We start from the raw sequence: 18,166 nt of genomic DNA on the forward strand, positions 1-18,166 counted from the left end.
ATGAACCTAACAGAAAATATACAGAACATTTCACTCAACAGCAGCAGAAAGCACGTACACGGTCTCCAGGTGACAAAACAAGTCTTAACAAATTTAAGAATACTAAAATCATACCAAATATCTTATCCAAACTGGTATAAAATTTGAAATCAATAACAGGAAGAAAAAAATGGAAAATTCACATGCATGTGGAAATTAACACATTCTTGAACAACCAATGGATCAAAGAGGAAATTAAAAACATATCTGAAACAATGAAACCACAGTACACAAAATGTATGGAGATGAAGCAAAAGTAGTACTGAGGAGCATTTAGACCAATAAACGCCTACATCAAAAAAAATAACATATATATATATATATATCTCTCTCTATATATATATATAGATATATATATATATATCTCGAATAACCTAACTCTACACCTCAAGGAACTAGATAAAGAAGAAAAACCTAAGCCTAAAACTAGCAGAAGGAAAGATATTACAATTAAAAGTATAGCAGAAATAAATGAAATAGAGAATAGAAAAACAATAGAAAAAGTCAACAAAGAGTTGGTTTTATGCAAATTAACAAATGACATTTTTTTAGCTAGGCTAACTAAAAAAGAGAGAGAGAAGACTCAAATAAATAAAATCATAAATGAAAAGGAGACCATTCAACTGATGCCACAGAAATATAAAGGACCCTAAGGGACTGCTATGAACAATTAATTACATGCCAAGAATAACCTAGAGGAAATGGAGAAATCCCTACAAACACAACCTATTGAGACTGAACCATAAAGAAACAGAAAATCTGGGGAGATATATAACTAGTAAGGAGATAGAATTAGTAATCGAACACCTTCCAACAAAGAAAAACCCAGTACCAGATGGCTTTACTGGTGAATTCCATCAAACATTTAAAGAAGAATTAATACCAGTCCTTCTTAAACTTTTCCAAAAATTGAAGAAAGGGGAACACTTCCTAACTCATCATATGAGGCCAGCATTACACTAATACCAAAGCCAGAAAAAGACACTACAATAAAAGAAAACTAAAGGCCAATAACCCTGATGAATATAAATGCAAAAATCCTAAACATATTAGCAACCAAATTTAAAACATATTAAGGATCATACAAGTTGAATTTATTGCAAAGATACAAAGATGGTCAACATATGATAACCAATGTAACACACCCACTAATAGAACAAAGGATAAAAATCATATGATCATCTCTATTGATGCATAAAAGGCATTTGACAATTCAATGCCCTTTTCATGATAAAAATTCTCAACTCTCTAGGAATAGAAAAATTACCTCCTCAGCATAATAAAGCTTCATATGAAAAGCCCACAGCTACATCATACTGAAAGTCTTTCCTCTAAGATCAGGAATAAGGAAAGTATACTCACTATTGCCTCTTATATTCAACACAGTACCATCCATCCCTCAGTATCCTCAGGGATAGGTTCCAGGCCCCTCGACCCCCATGGATACCGAAATCTACAGATGCTCAAGTCCCTTACATAAAATGAAAGAGTACTTGTATATAACCTACACACATCCTCCCACATACTTAAATCACCTCTAGATTACTATTAAGTAATATAATAATATAATATGAATAAAAGCTATGTAAATAGTTCTTAGTGCACAACAAATTCAACTTTTGCTTTATGGAACTTTCTGTAATTTTACTTTCCGAATTTTTTTTTAGTTGCAATTGGTTGGACCCATAGATGCTGACCCTGCAGATATATAGGACCAACTGTACTGGAAGTTCTGGCCAAAGCAATTAGGCAAGAAAAATAAAGGGCATCCAATTGGAAAGGAAAAAGTAGAAGTATCTCTGTTTGCGTACGAAACGATCTTATATGTAGAACACCCTACAAATTACACACACACACACAAACTGTTTGAACTATAAACAAATTCATAAAAGTTTCAGTACAAAATCAACAAATATCAGATATGCTTCTATACAGTACCAACAAACGACACAAAAAAAAATTAAGAAAACAATTCCATTTATAATAGCATCAAAAACAACAAAATGCTCAGGAATAAACTTAACCAAGGAGGCAAAATACTTTTACATTGAAAACTACAAAACATTGGTACAAGAAATTAAAGACACAAATAAATGGAAGGATCTCCTATGTCATAGATTGTAAGATTTAATGTTGATAAAATGTCCATACTACTCAAAGAAACTACAGATTCAACACACTCCCTATCAAAACCCCAATGGCATTTTTTACAGAAACAGAAAAAACAGTCCTAAAATCCACTGGGAACCATAAGGACCCTAAATAGCCAAAACAAGCTTGAGAAAGAACAAAGCTGAAGGTCTCACACTTTCTGACTTCAAAACATATTGCAAAGCTACAAGTAATAAAACAGTATGGTACTGGCATATAGACAGACACATAAACCAATGGAACAAAATCTACAGACCAAAAATAAATCTATCTATATATGGTCAAACGATCTTTGACAAGAGTGCCAAGAATACACAAGGGGAAAAACACAGTCTGTTTCAACAAATGGTGCTGGGAAAACTGGATATCCGGATGTAAAAGAAAGAAAATGGACCTTTCTCTTATATAATACACAAAATTCAACTCAAAATGGATTAAAGACTTAAACTTAAGGCCTGAAACTATAAAACTCCTAAAAGAAAACATAGAGGGAAAGGTTCACTATGTTGGTCTTGGCAATGATTTCATGGATATGACACCAAAAGCACAAGCAACCAGGCAAAAATAAGTAGGTGGGATTACATCAAACTAAAAAGCTTCTGCACAGCAAAGGAAACTATCAACAGAGTGAAAAAGCAAACTATGGAATGACAGGAAAGATTTGCAAACCGTGTATCTGAAAAGGGGTTAACATCCAAAATATGTAAGGAACTCCTACAATTCAACAGCAAAAAAACAATCAGACTCTTTTAAATGGGCAAAGGATTTGAATAGATATTTCTCCAAAGATGTATAAATGGCCAACAGGTATATGAAAAGATGCTCAACATCACTAATCATCAGGGAAATGCAAATCCAAACCACAATGAGGGATCACTTCACACCTGTTAGAATATATTATCAAAACACAAAACCAGGAAATAACAAATGTTGATGAGGATATGGAGAAATCAGAACCCTTGTGCAGTTAGTGGTAATGTAAAATGGTGCAGCCACTATGGAAAACAGTACAAGGTTCCTCAAAAAGTTAAAAATAGAACTACCCTATGACTCAGCAATCCCACTTCTAGGTATTTATTCAAAAGAATTGGAATCAGAAATATCAAAATATCAAAGAGATATTTGCACTCCCACATTCACTACACCATTATTCACAATAGCCAAGATATGAAAACAATCCAAATGTCCATCAATAGCTAAACAGATAAAGATACACATTCAACTGACTATTTTTCCACCATAAAAGAAAGGAAATTCTGCCATATGCTACAACATGGATGGAACTTGAGAATACTATTCTAAATTAAATTAGCCAGTCATGGAATGATTAATACTGCATGAGTCCAGCAGGACCAAGATGGCAGAGTAGAAAGACCCTGAGCTCACCTCCTCTTAAGAACACATCAAGATCACAATGATCTGCAGAACAACCATCAATGAGAAGGACCAGAACCCACCAGAAGAGATCTTCTATAACTAAAGACATAAAGAAGGAAACACAGCAAGACAGGTAGGAGGGGCAGACTTGTAATATAGTCAAGTCCCATACTCCCAGATGGGTAACCCACAAACTGGAGAATAATTACATTCCAGAGGTTCTCCCATAGGAGTTAGAGCTCTGTGCCCATGTCAGGCTCCCCAGCCCCAGAGTCTTATACCAGGAAGACAAACCCCCAGAGGATTTGGCTTTGAAGGCCAGCGGGGCATAATTTCGGGAGCCCCACAGGACTGGGGGAAATAGAGACTTCACCATGAAAGGGCGCACACAAAGTCTCACATGTTCTAGGACCCAGGGTAAAAGCAGTAATTTGATAGAAGCCTGGACCAGACCTATCTGCTGATCTTGGAGAGTCTCCCAGAGAGGTGGGGGCAGCTGCAGCTCACACACGGACCCCTTCTACCTCATGAATGCTTGTGCTGGTCGGTGCCATTGTGGAATCCCACCCCACTCATCAGCACTGAGACTTGTGTCCCCCAAAACAGGCCTGTAGGACCAGTGGTGGGACGCCTCTGGCCCAAGCAACTGGGTGGGGACACAGTCTCACTCACAGCAAACAGACTGCCTAAAGACATCCTGAGCCCACAGCACCTCTAGACACGCCTCAATATGGCCCTGCCCACCAGAGGGCCCAGGACTCAAATCCAACCACCAGTGGACAGGCACCAGCTCCAGGAATCTACTGCCCCAACCGGGCTGGCCTTCCAGAAAGCTTGCTCTAGCCTCTGGAGCAGCCTCACCAACCAGGGGGCACGCACTAGATGCAAGAAAATGACAATCCAACAGCCTGCAGGCCCAGTCTGCCCACAGCAGGCCAGACACTGCCCTGAGACCAGCAGGACCCCTGCCCTGCCCATTATCAGGCCAACACAAGCTTCAGGACACCCCACACCCCATATCCAACTCTGTCAGGAACCAGCCCCACCAACCAATGACCTGACACCAGCTCTGGGATCCCTAGGCAACCAAACTCCAGGACCTGGTGCTGTCTGCGAGCAGTCCAGCACTAACCCCAGGACCTGGCTTCAACCACCAGTGAGTGGGCAACAGCCCCAGAGTCTTCGGGTTCCTGACTCTGCCCATCAGTGAGCCAGCATAAGCTCCGGGGAGCCTAGGGGTTCTGTAAACAGCCACTTCATGACCCAGTACCACTAACCAGCGGCCAGCAGCCTCTGCACAAAGCAGGGCCTGGCAAACTAGCAGACTGGGAGTCAACCAAGCCTATCAGACTGCCCACACAGCCCACAGCAACAGAAGGACCCATGCAGCCCTCATAGGGGGAACTCCTAGAGCATATCACTTGGGTGATGAGAGGAACTGAATTCTTGGGAAACATAATCAACCTACCAGATAGAAAAAAAATAAAAACAGTATCTTAGGTAAAATGTGGTGATAGAGAAATAAGATAAAACCTCAAACAAAGAAACAAGATAAAATCCCAGAAGAAGAACTAAGTGAACTGGAGAGAAGCAATCTACACAAGAAGGTGTTCAGGGTAGTGATCATAAATATGATCAAAGAATTCAGAAGAAGAATGAATGCACAGAGTGACAACTTAGAAGTTTTTAACAAAGAGTTGGAAAATATAAAGAACAACCAAACAGAGATGAAGATTACACTAACTGAAATCAAAAATACATTAGAAACAATCAACAGTAAACTAAATGATAAATAGAAACAGATCAGCAAACCATAAGACAAAGTAGGGGAAATCACTGATGCTGAAGAGAAAAGAAGAAAAACAGAATGAAAAAAAATGAGGACAGTTTAAGAGACCTCTGGGACAACATCAAGCACACTAATATTCACATTATAGGGATCCCAGAAGGAGAAGAGAGAGAGAAAGGGGAAGAGAACATATTTGAAAACATCATAGCTGAAAACGTTTCTAACCTTGGGAAAGAAACAGATATCCAAGTCCAGTAGGCACAGAAAGTCCCATACAGGATTAACCTAAAGAGGAATACACAAAGACACACTGTAGTTAAAATGGCAAACAGTTAAGACAACATTAAAAGCAACAAGGGAAAAGCAACAAACAATATACAAGGGAACTCCCATAAGGCTATCAGCTGACTTTACAGCAGAAACCCTGCAGGCCAGAAGGGAGTGGCACGATATATTTAAAGTAATGAACGGGAAAGACCTACAACCAAAAATACTCTATCCAGCAATGCTCTTGTTCAGATTTGATGGAGAGATTAAAAGCTTTACAGATAAGCAAAACCTAAAAGAGTTCAGCACTATCAAACCACCTTTAAACAAATATTAAAGGAACTCCTCTAAGTGAAAAAAGAAAAGGCCACAACTAGAAACATGAAAATTACAAAATGAAAAAGCTCATCAGCAGAGGCAAATATAACAAAAAGGTAGGAAATCATCCAGGCACAAAGCTAATAGGAAGTTAAAAAGACAAAAGTAGTAAGATCATCTATATCCACAATAAGTAGTTAAGGGATACACATAACAATTAGATGTAAAATATGATATCAAAAACAGTAGTTGTGAGGGGAGGAGAGTACCAATGCAGGGTTTTCAAAATCCATTTGAAATTAAGAGACCAGCAAATTAAAACAATCACATATATACACGTTGCTAAATAAAAACCTCATGGTAACCATAAACCAAAAATCTATAATAGATACACACACAAAAAAAGAAAAAGGATACCAAACATAAAACTAAAGATAGTCATCAAATCACAAGAGAAGAAAACAAAAGAAGAAGGGAAAAAAAAGACCTATAAAAACAACCCAAAACAAGTAACAAAAGGGCAATAAGAACATACACAGCAATAATTACCTTAAATTTAAATGGACTAAATGTTCCAATCAAAAGACACAGTCCGGCTGAATGGAAACAAACAAACAAAAAGACCCATATATATGCTGTCTACAAAAGACTCACCTCATATATAAAGACACAGACTGAAAATGAGGGGATGGAAAAAGGTATTGCATGCAAATGGAAATCTAAAGAAAGCCGGGGTAGCAACGGTTATATCAGACAAAATAGGCTTTAAAATAAAGACTGTTACAAAAGAAAAAGGACACTACATAATGATTAAGGGATCAGTCCAAGAGGTAGATATAATTGTAAATATATATACATCCAACATAGGAAATCCTAAATACATAAAGCAAGTATTAACAGACATAAAGGGAGGAATCGACAGTAACACAGTAATAGTAGGAGACTTTAAAACCCCACTTACATCAATGGACAGATCATCCAGATAGAAAATCAATAAGGAAACACTGGCCTTAAATGACACAATAGAGCAGATGGATTTAATTGATATATAGAAAGCGTTCCATCAAAAGCATCAGAATACACATTCTAGAAAGAGTGGATATATGCATGTACAAAACTGATTCACTTTGCTGTACAGAAGAAACTAACACATTTTAAATCAACTACAAAAAAAATTTTAATTAAAAAACAAAAACAAAAATGAATTTAGCACCATGATGAATAGAATTGCGTTATTACCCAAAAACTAAAATGCAGAACTTTTTTTAATATTTGTGATAATTTTTACCAAAAGTATACTTTAAGAATAAATTATATGTAGATTTTTAATGTTCTTTAAAAAAAGAATACACGTTCTTTCCAAGTGCACATGGAACACTGTCCAGGAGAGATCACATGCTAGGCTACAAAACAAGCCTTGGTAAATTTAAGAAAACTGAAATCCTATCTAGCGTCTTTTCCAACCACGACACTATGAGACTAGAAATCAACTATGAGAAAAAAACTGCAAAAAACACAAACATGTGGAAGCTAAACAATATGCTACTAAACAACCAATGGATCACTGAAGAAATCAAGAGGAAATGAAAAAATACCTAGAGACAAAAGAAAATGAAAACACAACGGTCTAAATCCTATGAGACGCAGCAAAAGCAGTTCTAAGGGCGAAGTTAATAGTGATCCAAGCATCTGGGGAAACAATAAAAATCTCAAACAAGCAACCTAACCTTACACCCAAAGCAACTAGAGAAAGAACAAACAAGGTCCAAAGTTAGTAGAAAGAAAGAAATCATAAACATCAGAGCAGAATAAATGAAATAGAGACAAAGAAAACAATAGAAAAGATCAATGAAACTAAAAGATGCTTCTCTGAAAAGATAAAATTGATAAACTGCTAGCCAGACTCATCAAGAAAAAAAGGGAGAGGGCACAAATCAATAAAATTAGAAATGAGGAAGAAGAAGTTACAACTAACACCACAGAAATACAAAGGATCATAAAAGACTGCTACAGGCAACTATATGCCAACAAAATGGACAACCTAGAAAAAATGGACAAATTCTTGGAAAGGTACAACCTTCCAAGACTGAGCCAGGAAAAAATAGAAAATGTGAACAGACCAATCACAAGTACTGACATTGAAACTGTGATGAAAAATTTCCAACAAACAAAAGTCCAGGACCAGATGGCTTCACAGGTGAATTTTATCAAACATTTAGAGAAGAATTAATGCCTATCCTTTTGAAACTCTTTCCAAAAATTGCAGAGAAAGGAACACTCCCAAACTCATTCTATGAGGCCATCATAACCCTGATACCAAAACCAGACAAAGATACACCCCCCAAAAAATGTTACAGCCCAATATCACTGATGAACATAGACGCAAAAATCCTCAACAAAGTACTAGCAAAGGAGGCAAGAATACACAATGGAGAAAAGATAGTCTCTTTAGTAAGTGGTGCTGGGAAAACTGGACAGCTACATGTAAAAGAATGAAATTAGAACATTCTCTAACACCACAGAGAAAAATATACTCGAAATGGATTAAAGACCTAAATGTAATGCTGGATACTATAAAACGCTTAGAAGCAAACATAGCCCCACAAACTGTGAGGTTGGGAAGTAGATATAGTCATGTTCAAGAAGTCCAAGAATGGCTTAACTTCCTTATGTTTGTTTTAAACAATTAGTGTTGCTCTTTTTAAGACAGATAAAGAATACCAAGTGGACATGCTGTATGGCTAGGTCTTTGTTAGGTGCTCTGACATAAACCACAGCAATATCTTTGTGGATCCATCTCCTAGAGTAATGAAAATAAAAACAAAAATAAATAAATAGAGTCTAATTAAACTGAAAAGCTTTTGCACAGCCAAGGAAAAGATAGCCCACAGAATGGGAGAAAATATTTGCAAACGAAGCGACCGACAAGTGATGAATCTCCAAAATATACAAACAGCTCATGCAGCTCTATATCAAAAAAAACAAACAACTCAGTCAAAAAATGTGCAGAAGATCTAAATAGACATTTCTCCAAAGGAAACATACAGATGGCCAAAACGCACATGAAAAGATGCTCAACATCGCTAAATATTAGAGAAATGCAGATCAAAACTACGATGAGGTATCACTTCACACTGGACAGAATGGCCATCGTCAAAAAGTCTACAAACAATAAATGCTGGAGAGGGGGTGGAGAAAAGGGAAACGTCCTACACTGTTGGTGGGAATGTAAGTTGGTACAACCAGTGTGGAGAACAGTATGGTGGTTCCTTAAAAAAGCAAAAATAGAACTACCATACGAGCCAGAAATCCCACTCCTGGGCATATTACCTGGAGAAAACCATAATTTGAAAAGATACATGCACCCTAATGTTAACTGCAGCACTATTTACAATAGCCAAGACATGGAAGTAACCTAAATGTCCATCAACAGATGAACAGATACAGAAGATGTGGCATATATATACAATGGACTATTACTCAGCAATAAAAAAAAAGAATGAAATAATGCCATTTGCAGCAACATGGATGGACCTAGAGATTATCATACAAAGTGAAGTAAGTCAGACAGGGAAAGACAAATATGTGATATCACTTATATATGGAATCTAAAAAGAATGATACAAGTAAACTTATTTCAGAAACAGAAACAGACTCACGGACTTCAAAAACGAACTTACGGTTACCAAAGGGGAAACATGGGTGGGGGAGGGAGGGATAAATTAGGAGTTTGGGATGAATATATACACACTACTATATATAAAAGATAATCAACAAGGACCTACTGTATACCAGAGGGAATGCTACTCAATATTCTATAATAACCTATATGGAAAAAGAATCTGAAAAAGAATGGATATATATATATATGTATAACTGAATCACTTAGTTATATACCGGAAACTAACACAACATTGTAACTCAGCCATACTCCCAATGTAAAATAAAAAATTAAATTAAAAGATAAACAGCTCATACACCTCAATATCAAAAAAAAAAAATCCGATTTAAAAATGAGCAGAAGAAATGAATAGACATTTCTCCAAAGAGGACATGCAGATGGCCAAGAGGCACATGAAAAGATGCTAAACACTGCTAATCATCAGGGAAATGTAAATGAAAACCACAGTGAGATATCACCTCACAGCTTTTGGGATGGCTACCATCAAAAAGAACACAGATAACAAATGTTGGTGAGGATGTGGATAAAAGGGAACCCTCCTACACTGTTGGTGGGAAGGTAGAGTGTTTCAGCCATTGTGGAAAACAATACGGAAGTTTCTTAAAAAACTAAAAATACAACTACCATGTGATCCAGCAATTCAGCTCCTGGGTATATACCCGAAAAAAAACCAAAAACACTAACTGGAAAAGATATATGCATGCCAATGTTCATAGCACCATTATTTATAACTGCCAAGATATGGAAGCAATCTAAGTGTCCATCAACAGACGAATGTACAAAGAAAATGTGGTGTATATGTATGCAATGGAATACTACTTAGCCATAAAAAAGAATGAAATTTGGCCATTTGCAGCAGCATGGATGGACTTGGAGGGTATTATGCGAAGTAAAATAAGTCAGACAGAGAAAGGCAAATACTGTATGCTATCACTTATATATGGAATCTAAAATATACAACAAACTAGTGAATACAGCAAAAAAGAAATAGACTCACAGATACAGAGAACAAACTAGGGTTACCAGTGGAGAAAGGGAAGAGGGGAGAAGCAATATAGAGTAGGGGATTAAGAGATACAAACTATTACATATAAAATAAGCTTCAAGATATATTGTAAAACACAAGGAATATAACCAATATTTTATAATAACTATAAATGGAGTATAACCTTTAAAAATTGTGAATCAGTACACTGTACACCTGTAACTTACATGATATTGTACATCAACTATACTTCAAAAAAAAAAAAACTGCATGAGTCCACTTAAATGAGGTATCTAAAGCAATCAAACTTACAGAAGCAGAAAGTAGAATTGTGGTGGCCAGGGGCTAGAGAGAGAGAAAAATGGGAGCTGTTCAATGAACATAAAGTTTCAGGCATGCAAGATGAAAAGGTTCTGCCTCAGTTAACAATATTGTATTATACATTTAGAAATTTGTTAAAAAGGCAGATCTCACGTTATGTGCTTTTTCCCAGTATAAAAAATAAATTCAACAAAAAGGTTAACAGTGATTTAAATACAGCTAAAGAGTTTTAGTTAACTGAAGGATAGACCTAAACATGTTACACGCAGAAATTGTACAGCAGATTGTACTATAGATTACAGTACAGGGAAACAATGAAATAGGGGGAAAAAATGGATGAGCGTCTAAGACATATGTAGCATAGAAAGAGAATTTTAGCATATCTAATCAGAGGACCAGAAACACTAGAGAGAACAGTAGTAAGGCTATATTCAGAGAGATAATGGCTGCTCCATTTCCAAAATTTATGAAAGATATAATCCACAGAGTTTAGATCTAAACAAATTATACAGCTTGTAGTACAAAGACACAATAACTCACAGAAAAAATGAATCAAGAAGTTAAAGCATAACTATGGAGAACAGTATGGAGGGGCCTTGAAAAACTAAAAATAGAGTTACCATATGATCCAGCAATCCCACTCCTGGGCATATATCCAGAGAAGACACATGCACCCCAATGTTCACAGCAGAACTATTTACAATAGCCAAGACATGGAAGCAACCTAAATGTCCATCAATAAATGAATAGATAAAGAAAATGCAGCATATATACACAATGGAATATTACTCAGCCTTAAAAAAAGAATGAAATAATTCCATTTGCAGCAACATGGATGGACCCAGAGATTACCATACCAAGTAAAGTAAGTCAGATAGAGAAAAACAAATATCATATGATATCACTTACATGTGGAATCTAAAAAAATGATACAAGTGAACTTATTTACAAAACAGAAATAGATTCACAGAAATAGAAAACAAACTTACGGTTATCAAAGGGGGAAAAAGGGCAGGGGGAGGGAGGATAAATTGGGAATTTGGGATTAACAGATACATACTACTATACATAAAATAGACAAACAACAAGGACCTACTGTATAGCACAGGGAACTATATTCAATATCTTGTAATAACCTATAATGTAAAAGAATCTGAAAAAAGAATGAAAAAAAGAATCTGTATAACTGAATCACTTTGGTGTACACCTGAAACTAACACAACATTGTAAATCAACTACTTCAGTTAAAAAAAGAAAAAGAAAAGAAAAGAAGTTAAGGCATATGGAAGAGTTAAGGTACAACATAATGTAATCAGAGTACCAAAATAAAATTCTAAAGAGACCAGAAACAAGGCAATGTTCAAAAAGATAATATATGGTAAGTATCCAGAACTAATAAAAAGAATATGAATTCAAAGACATGAGAAGCAAACAAGAAGAAAAGAAATCCATACTTAAATACACTGTAGAGAAAATATAACACCTAAGAAAAAGAATCTTAAAAAGAGACAGACAGAAAAGACACCTATACCTACTGGCAGATGACTTCTGAACAGAAACAATGGAAATAAGTAGACAATGGAATACCAACTTAGACTAGGAGACTGAGCAAGGCTATCTTTCAAGAAAATGGACAAAAAATATTTTCATATTTAAAAAAGAAAGTTTATGACTAACAATCCTTTACCAAAAGAACTTTGAAGATGCTATCAGGAAAAGGGAAAATGACCTCCAAAGGAAAGTCTGAGATGGAAAAGGGAATGGTAAAAAAAAATAATAATAATTTAAAATATGTGGCTGATTCTAAACAACCTGAGCTTTAAAAGGATAAGAAGGAGAAGGAGAAGAAGGAGAGTTAGTAATAGCATTGAGTTCAGAAGGAAAATGATAGAAGGCAAAGACATTTTTTTCTCACAACAGACCGTCCTGCATACCCACTTTGGAGACCAGTGGTATGGACTATACAAACACAGATGTTCAGCTACAGCAGACAGCAGTGCTGGCTGCAATCATTTCAGAGGTCTTCTTAAAAACATGAGCCATGCCGTAAGGGACTTGTAAGTCTGGGGTAAGGGGAAAAGAACAGGGCACTCCAGACAGAGAAAATAGCAAAGGTTCAGGAATGAGATGAGCATGGCATCCCCTGTTCTTCAACCAATAAAGTATCTCATATCATCGCACATGTTCTTTTGAAATCTCTAAGACAAAAGCAAAACAAACCAAAAACCTCAAGAAGCAATAACGTGAGTAGAGCAACAGTGGAAGACATCAGATATTCGTTATGACCTTGGGCAGGTCACTTCACTCTCTGAAGGCTTTGTAGTGTGTAATATCTACCGATCCCAGGGTCACTAATATATTTTGATGACAAATGAAAAAATTCAAAAGGGGAATATTATAGGACTGATCTCTTATATATTACTACTAGTCATTGTACTGGCACTGGCGATACAGAACAAAGGAGACAAAGTAAATCAGCAATTAGAAGGCAATGTGATAGGTCCTGTGACATGAGAGGTATGCACAGGAAAATTAGAAAACCCAGCAGTAGTGGCAAAAGCAGGCTTCACTCTTGCCTTTTCAAACTACTAATGTCCACCTTGGTAGTTGTTCCAGCCATCACAGTGAAATTCAGATCTATGTAAACAATCATCATCAAGAGTTTTGTTATTAAAAGTTTCAAAATAAATTTAACCAAAGTCAATTTTAAAACATCCCGAGAAGGAATCAAATCAATTTCCTTCATACTGATCAAAATTTCACCACAGAAAGCTAGTCGGGACACTTTCGATGCATAAAAATTAGCAAAATTAGAGTTTTTCTAAAACATGAAAACAATTCTTGCTCCATTTAAAAGTACATAAGAGTAACGGTAATATATTCTCTCTATCCACGCTGGAATTATCCAAGTATAATCTAACAGAAGCAAAAAAAATATATATATATATTTCAAATACCCATTCTCTTTCTGGACTTACACTTTACAACCTAAAATCAAACACATTTTGCATAAATTAATTCTATGATCTACAACATATGTTTTCTACTTCACTGCGAAGTATTCATTGCCTTTAAAGTTAATCATCGGTTGTTCTGTTGTATTTAGCCATTTGAGGCCTATTAACAATGCACACACAAATCCTTCATCTAAGAAAATACTCCTGAAAAAATACACACAGAATGGTCTCAGAGAAAAGCAATTCTTTCTCGCTCTAGTAGATACAGTAGTAGTAAAGAGCAGAATATTTACTACTAATGTTACAGTGCTGCAACATTCTTCTTCTGAACTGTTTAATATGTATATAATATTAACATTTACTTACATATCCTCAATATATATTAGTGACATGGGGAAGGGTAGACATCACATATTCCCAAGGATACCAAATCCATTCACATATGACTAAAATGCTTATAATAACTGCAAATGACAATACAATTCAAAGATTCTTTAATTACCTTATTTGTTTAAATTAAAATATTTTTGGCAGTAATAAAATGTTTTTAGTTATGTCCTTAATATTCGAAAAGGCTTACAAGCATTTAATAGTCACACGAATGTAGATTTTCACAACCATTTTTTAAAATGTGTCAATTTAACTGAAAACAACTTCAAACAAATGTTCATTTTGATTACCATACTGGCCTTAATATATTAGCTAACAAGCAGATATGTTCCTTTATTTCACTGATGAGAGGTAAGCAAGAATGGGTAATGACATTTACTACCAACCAGAGAACAGAGAGAGACACGAATGGTGATTTAATAGCCATCACTGGTGACCCTTTGATAAACACCTATAGCACCTATAAACCAATTTAGCCCTATTTACACACAGCTTTCTAATGTACACTATTTCTTTGGGACTATATTTACCTTTCTTCTTAAGTTCTTTGAGGGGAGAGGCCTTGTCTTAAATACTGCTTCTCTATCCCTTCCAGCTCAAAAAACAAAACTGAGTGCATACATATTGATAAATTAACAGCCACAGTATAATAGGTACTTCGCATGGCAGTTAGGAGAAAATCAGGATGTGGGTAAAGGAAGCTAAACGGAGCTATAGTTATGCACAATGCAACTAACAACAAGGGACAAGATCATAAAAGTGACTTTGAAATAACATGCTCAGAAACAGAGCAAATCAGTTTACTTAGCATAATCATTTTCAGAAGGTACAGCAAAATTTAGCACACTGTTATTGCTTAACTGAAACCCCCCCCCTTTTTTTTTTGGTCTTACAAGTGATGCTGCATTTTGTACTATTCCCTGATTCAGATTTCTATAATGCTATCTCATGTCTGTATAAAGCACCTTATTCAAACAACTGTGGAAAGAGCTATACTATTCAAAATCCAGAAGAAAATAAAAACAATGTATTTTTCCACCTCTCCTAGGTTAAAAACACACAGAGTGTTTTGCTAATAAAAACAAAGGTCATCATCTGTCTTACTTTTCATTCATACTGAATGACACGGTTTTTTAAAGATTTTCTGTTAGAAAAATTCTGTACTACCTTGGCTTTAAAATCAACTTTAACCCAATTTTGTACCTTTTTCCGTCACCTTCTTCAATCTCTCAATCAAAATTATGTATCAATTATATTTTTAAAAACAATTAGGAGGCTTTTAAAAACAGTTACGATGTAAACTAAGTTATAAGTTACGGTAACAGCAGCCTTACACTGTATCTTTACCATTTGAAATGCACGACACTAGACAAGACAAAAGCATACTCTGAAATCTCTTCCTGGGTCTTCTACAATAGTCTCTTACCAAAATTTCTTCTCCCTTCGTATATCAAGTTTCTGTGCTCCCCTACTCTCCAAGATTAAAGAATCTGTTTATACCTCCCTCCAACACTTTAGGGGTGAGTTTGTATGTCTTCTGTCTCATATCTTTTGTTTAAGAACGCCAAAACCCTTCATTATTTTATTTTACCAATCCTATGAAGGCAGTGGTACACCAAGAGCTGGAGAGTCAAGGAGTTAACTAGACAATCAGAAATTGGACAGCCGACCAAAACTTAGCACCCCTCTAAGGGGTACGCAAACCCAGTCAGAAAGATCAGCAAAGGCCCTCTTTACAGGTCATGAGGGCTTTAAAAAAAATTATTTTTAAACGCTTTCCCACAAAGGAACTCGCGCGCACACACACAATTGCACTTTTCAGAATGTGGAAATACAACTGATCTGGTTCTTTCGGTTTTCAAGAGTTTAAACACCAGGGACATCTGCATCTAGATAAAAACTCCTGAGGGCAATTTGATCAAAGACACAGAAAATCCTTCCTTCAAAGAAATGCACCGTGTGACACTCCAAGGAGGAGGAGAGGTATTTAAAGTAAAACCTGCCCTGAATTATTACCAACGACTTGAGAAAGAGAAGCAAAAGCCGTTGGCTTCATACAGCTTTTAAACATTTTGCTGTAACCCTGGGGCCACAGAAGCTGATGGTGAAATTCTTCTGCTCATCTCTATAGAAGAGTATCACACAGCAGTAGAAACTCGGGACACACCAACACACACATCCAATCTCTACTCCCATTCTCGTCCCTTCCATTCCCGACCTTCCCCGTTTGGTGCCCAAGACCCAAATGTGGACACAGTGTTACAAAAAGCAAAGTCATGGGGCAATGCAGGCGGGTGGGAGGGCAAAGGACCGAAAGAGCCAGAAAAGCAAGGGAAAAGAGGCAGTCGGATGGCTTGTCTGTGATCATAAAGCAAACATTCGGGTGGGGATACGGAATGCGCGTGGAAATAAAGCCATCCGGGATGCCCACTCTGCCATCTCCTTGTGCCTGTCGCCCTCCATCACCCCATCCTCTCCCGGAGGACCACCTCCGCGGGGAGGGCGCCACTTACGGTGCCCCCACCCTCACCCTTCAGGGGAAAGCAGTGAAATGGGGCTGGAAGGGAGGATGGGGGCTCAGCCCGGGACGAGGGTCACGCCGGGCGCCAGGTGGACACCCTGCGGCGGGTGGCCGCTCTGGGGACCTGGGGCGGCCCATGCGGAAGGTGAAGCGGGGGTCCGGGGAGCGTCTGGCCCCGCCGCTCCCGGGGAGGCTCCGGCTACTCACGTTCTCCGTGTCCCGCTCATTCACCGTCGGCAATGGCGTCCGGGCCGACATTTTGTGCGGGCGGCGGGGTCGGGCCGGGGTCTCGCGGGCCGGGCTGCGGGCCCCGGGAGCGAGCGGCAGGGGTTGCGGCCGCGGGCGCGAGGCCGGGGCCGGGCCGGGGCGAGCGGCTCCCACAGGCCGCGGGCGGTGCAACAAGCGGCCCCGGCGGCGGAGCGGGGGGAGAGGACGCCGCGGAAGGGGAGGGGGAGCCGCTTCCCGCGGCGGCGCCGCCGGGGGACGCGAGCCGGGGCGAGGGAGGGCTGCGGGCGAGGGCGGTTGCCCGGCGCGGGCCGGGCGGCGAGGCCGGCGGGATGCAGCGCCGAGGCTGGGAGGCGGGGCGGGAGCCGGGGGGCGGCGTCCGGGCCCCGCTAGGCTCTCCCGGCCATGGCCGAAGGTGAAGCGGCGCCGCAAATCACTGCTTGGTTCGGCCCGCCGAGCGCGACCGGGAGCCGGGAGCCGCGGCCCTGACAGCGCCGCCCGCGCCGCGCCCAGGGCCCCGCCTCAGGTGAGCGGCGCCGCCCGGCCGAGCCGCAGCCACGCGCCCGGGGCCCAGCGCGGCGGCGCCCCCGCTCCCGGCGCCCCGCGCCTCCGGCGCCCCCGTCCCGGCTCGGTCCGCGCGGTCCCCGCCGCCGCCACAGCCGCCGCGCCTGAGCCGGGAGGAGCTGCCCGAGCCGGCTGCGCGAGGAGCGGCGGGCGCGGCACGCTGCGCCCAGAGGCACTTGGCGGCCGCCGCCGGGTGGGCGGGCGCCAGCCGAGGGGGCCTCTCCATTCATTCCCTCATTAGGGATGCGGGGCCGCCTCCTCCTCCTCCCGCGCTCCCTCGCCCGCCTGTCCCCGTGTTTATTTTTGTTTCTCGCCCCACCCGCGGAGTACGGTCGTCTCAGAGCTTCTGGTGGTTTTTAGTTTGATTCATGTTTGGGTTTTGCCGGGGGGAGGTGACAGGGCGCTGATGCAATTGAGTGGTCCTCTTTTTGTCCGTTTCATGCGGGAAGAATGGGTACGATCCTACCCTGGATCCGACACCGCCTATCTCCTGTCTCAGGACTTTTCCCATTCTTAAATTCATCCCCTCCTCCCACGTTTCCCAGCTTTCTCAATTTCTGTGCTCCCCTGAGCCCTCTCC

General features: G+C 39.3%; 1 protein-coding gene across 6 annotated transcripts in view; it reads right to left on the minus strand.

Moving 5' to 3' along the window:
* The window catches only part of MARK1 (microtubule affinity regulating kinase 1), a 149,701-nt gene extending 132,095 nt beyond the window's left edge, over positions 1 to 17,606 (minus strand). For 4 of the 6 annotated variants that reach the window (XM_036874257.1, XM_036874266.1, XM_036874247.1 and 1 more), the window contains exons 1-2: positions 17,005 to 17,606; positions 5,582 to 5,641 (exon numbers count right to left, since the gene is read on the minus strand). In XM_036874257.1, the coding sequence (XP_036730152.1) occupies positions 5,582 to 5,641; positions 17,005 to 17,055 (111 nt within the window). In that variant the 5' untranslated portion in view covers positions 17,056 to 17,606. The remainder of the gene's footprint in view (positions 1 to 5,581; positions 5,642 to 17,004) is intronic. The other 2 variants (XM_036874291.1, XM_036874284.1) reach the window with 2 other exon arrangements.
* Between the last annotated feature and the right edge of the window lie 560 nt (positions 17,607 to 18,166).

Source organism: Balaenoptera musculus, chromosome 1, assembly GCF_009873245.2.
Source record: "Balaenoptera musculus isolate JJ_BM4_2016_0621 chromosome 1, mBalMus1.pri.v3, whole genome shotgun sequence".
In the NCBI taxonomy this organism is placed as follows: domain Eukaryota; kingdom Metazoa; phylum Chordata; class Mammalia; order Artiodactyla; family Balaenopteridae; genus Balaenoptera; species Balaenoptera musculus.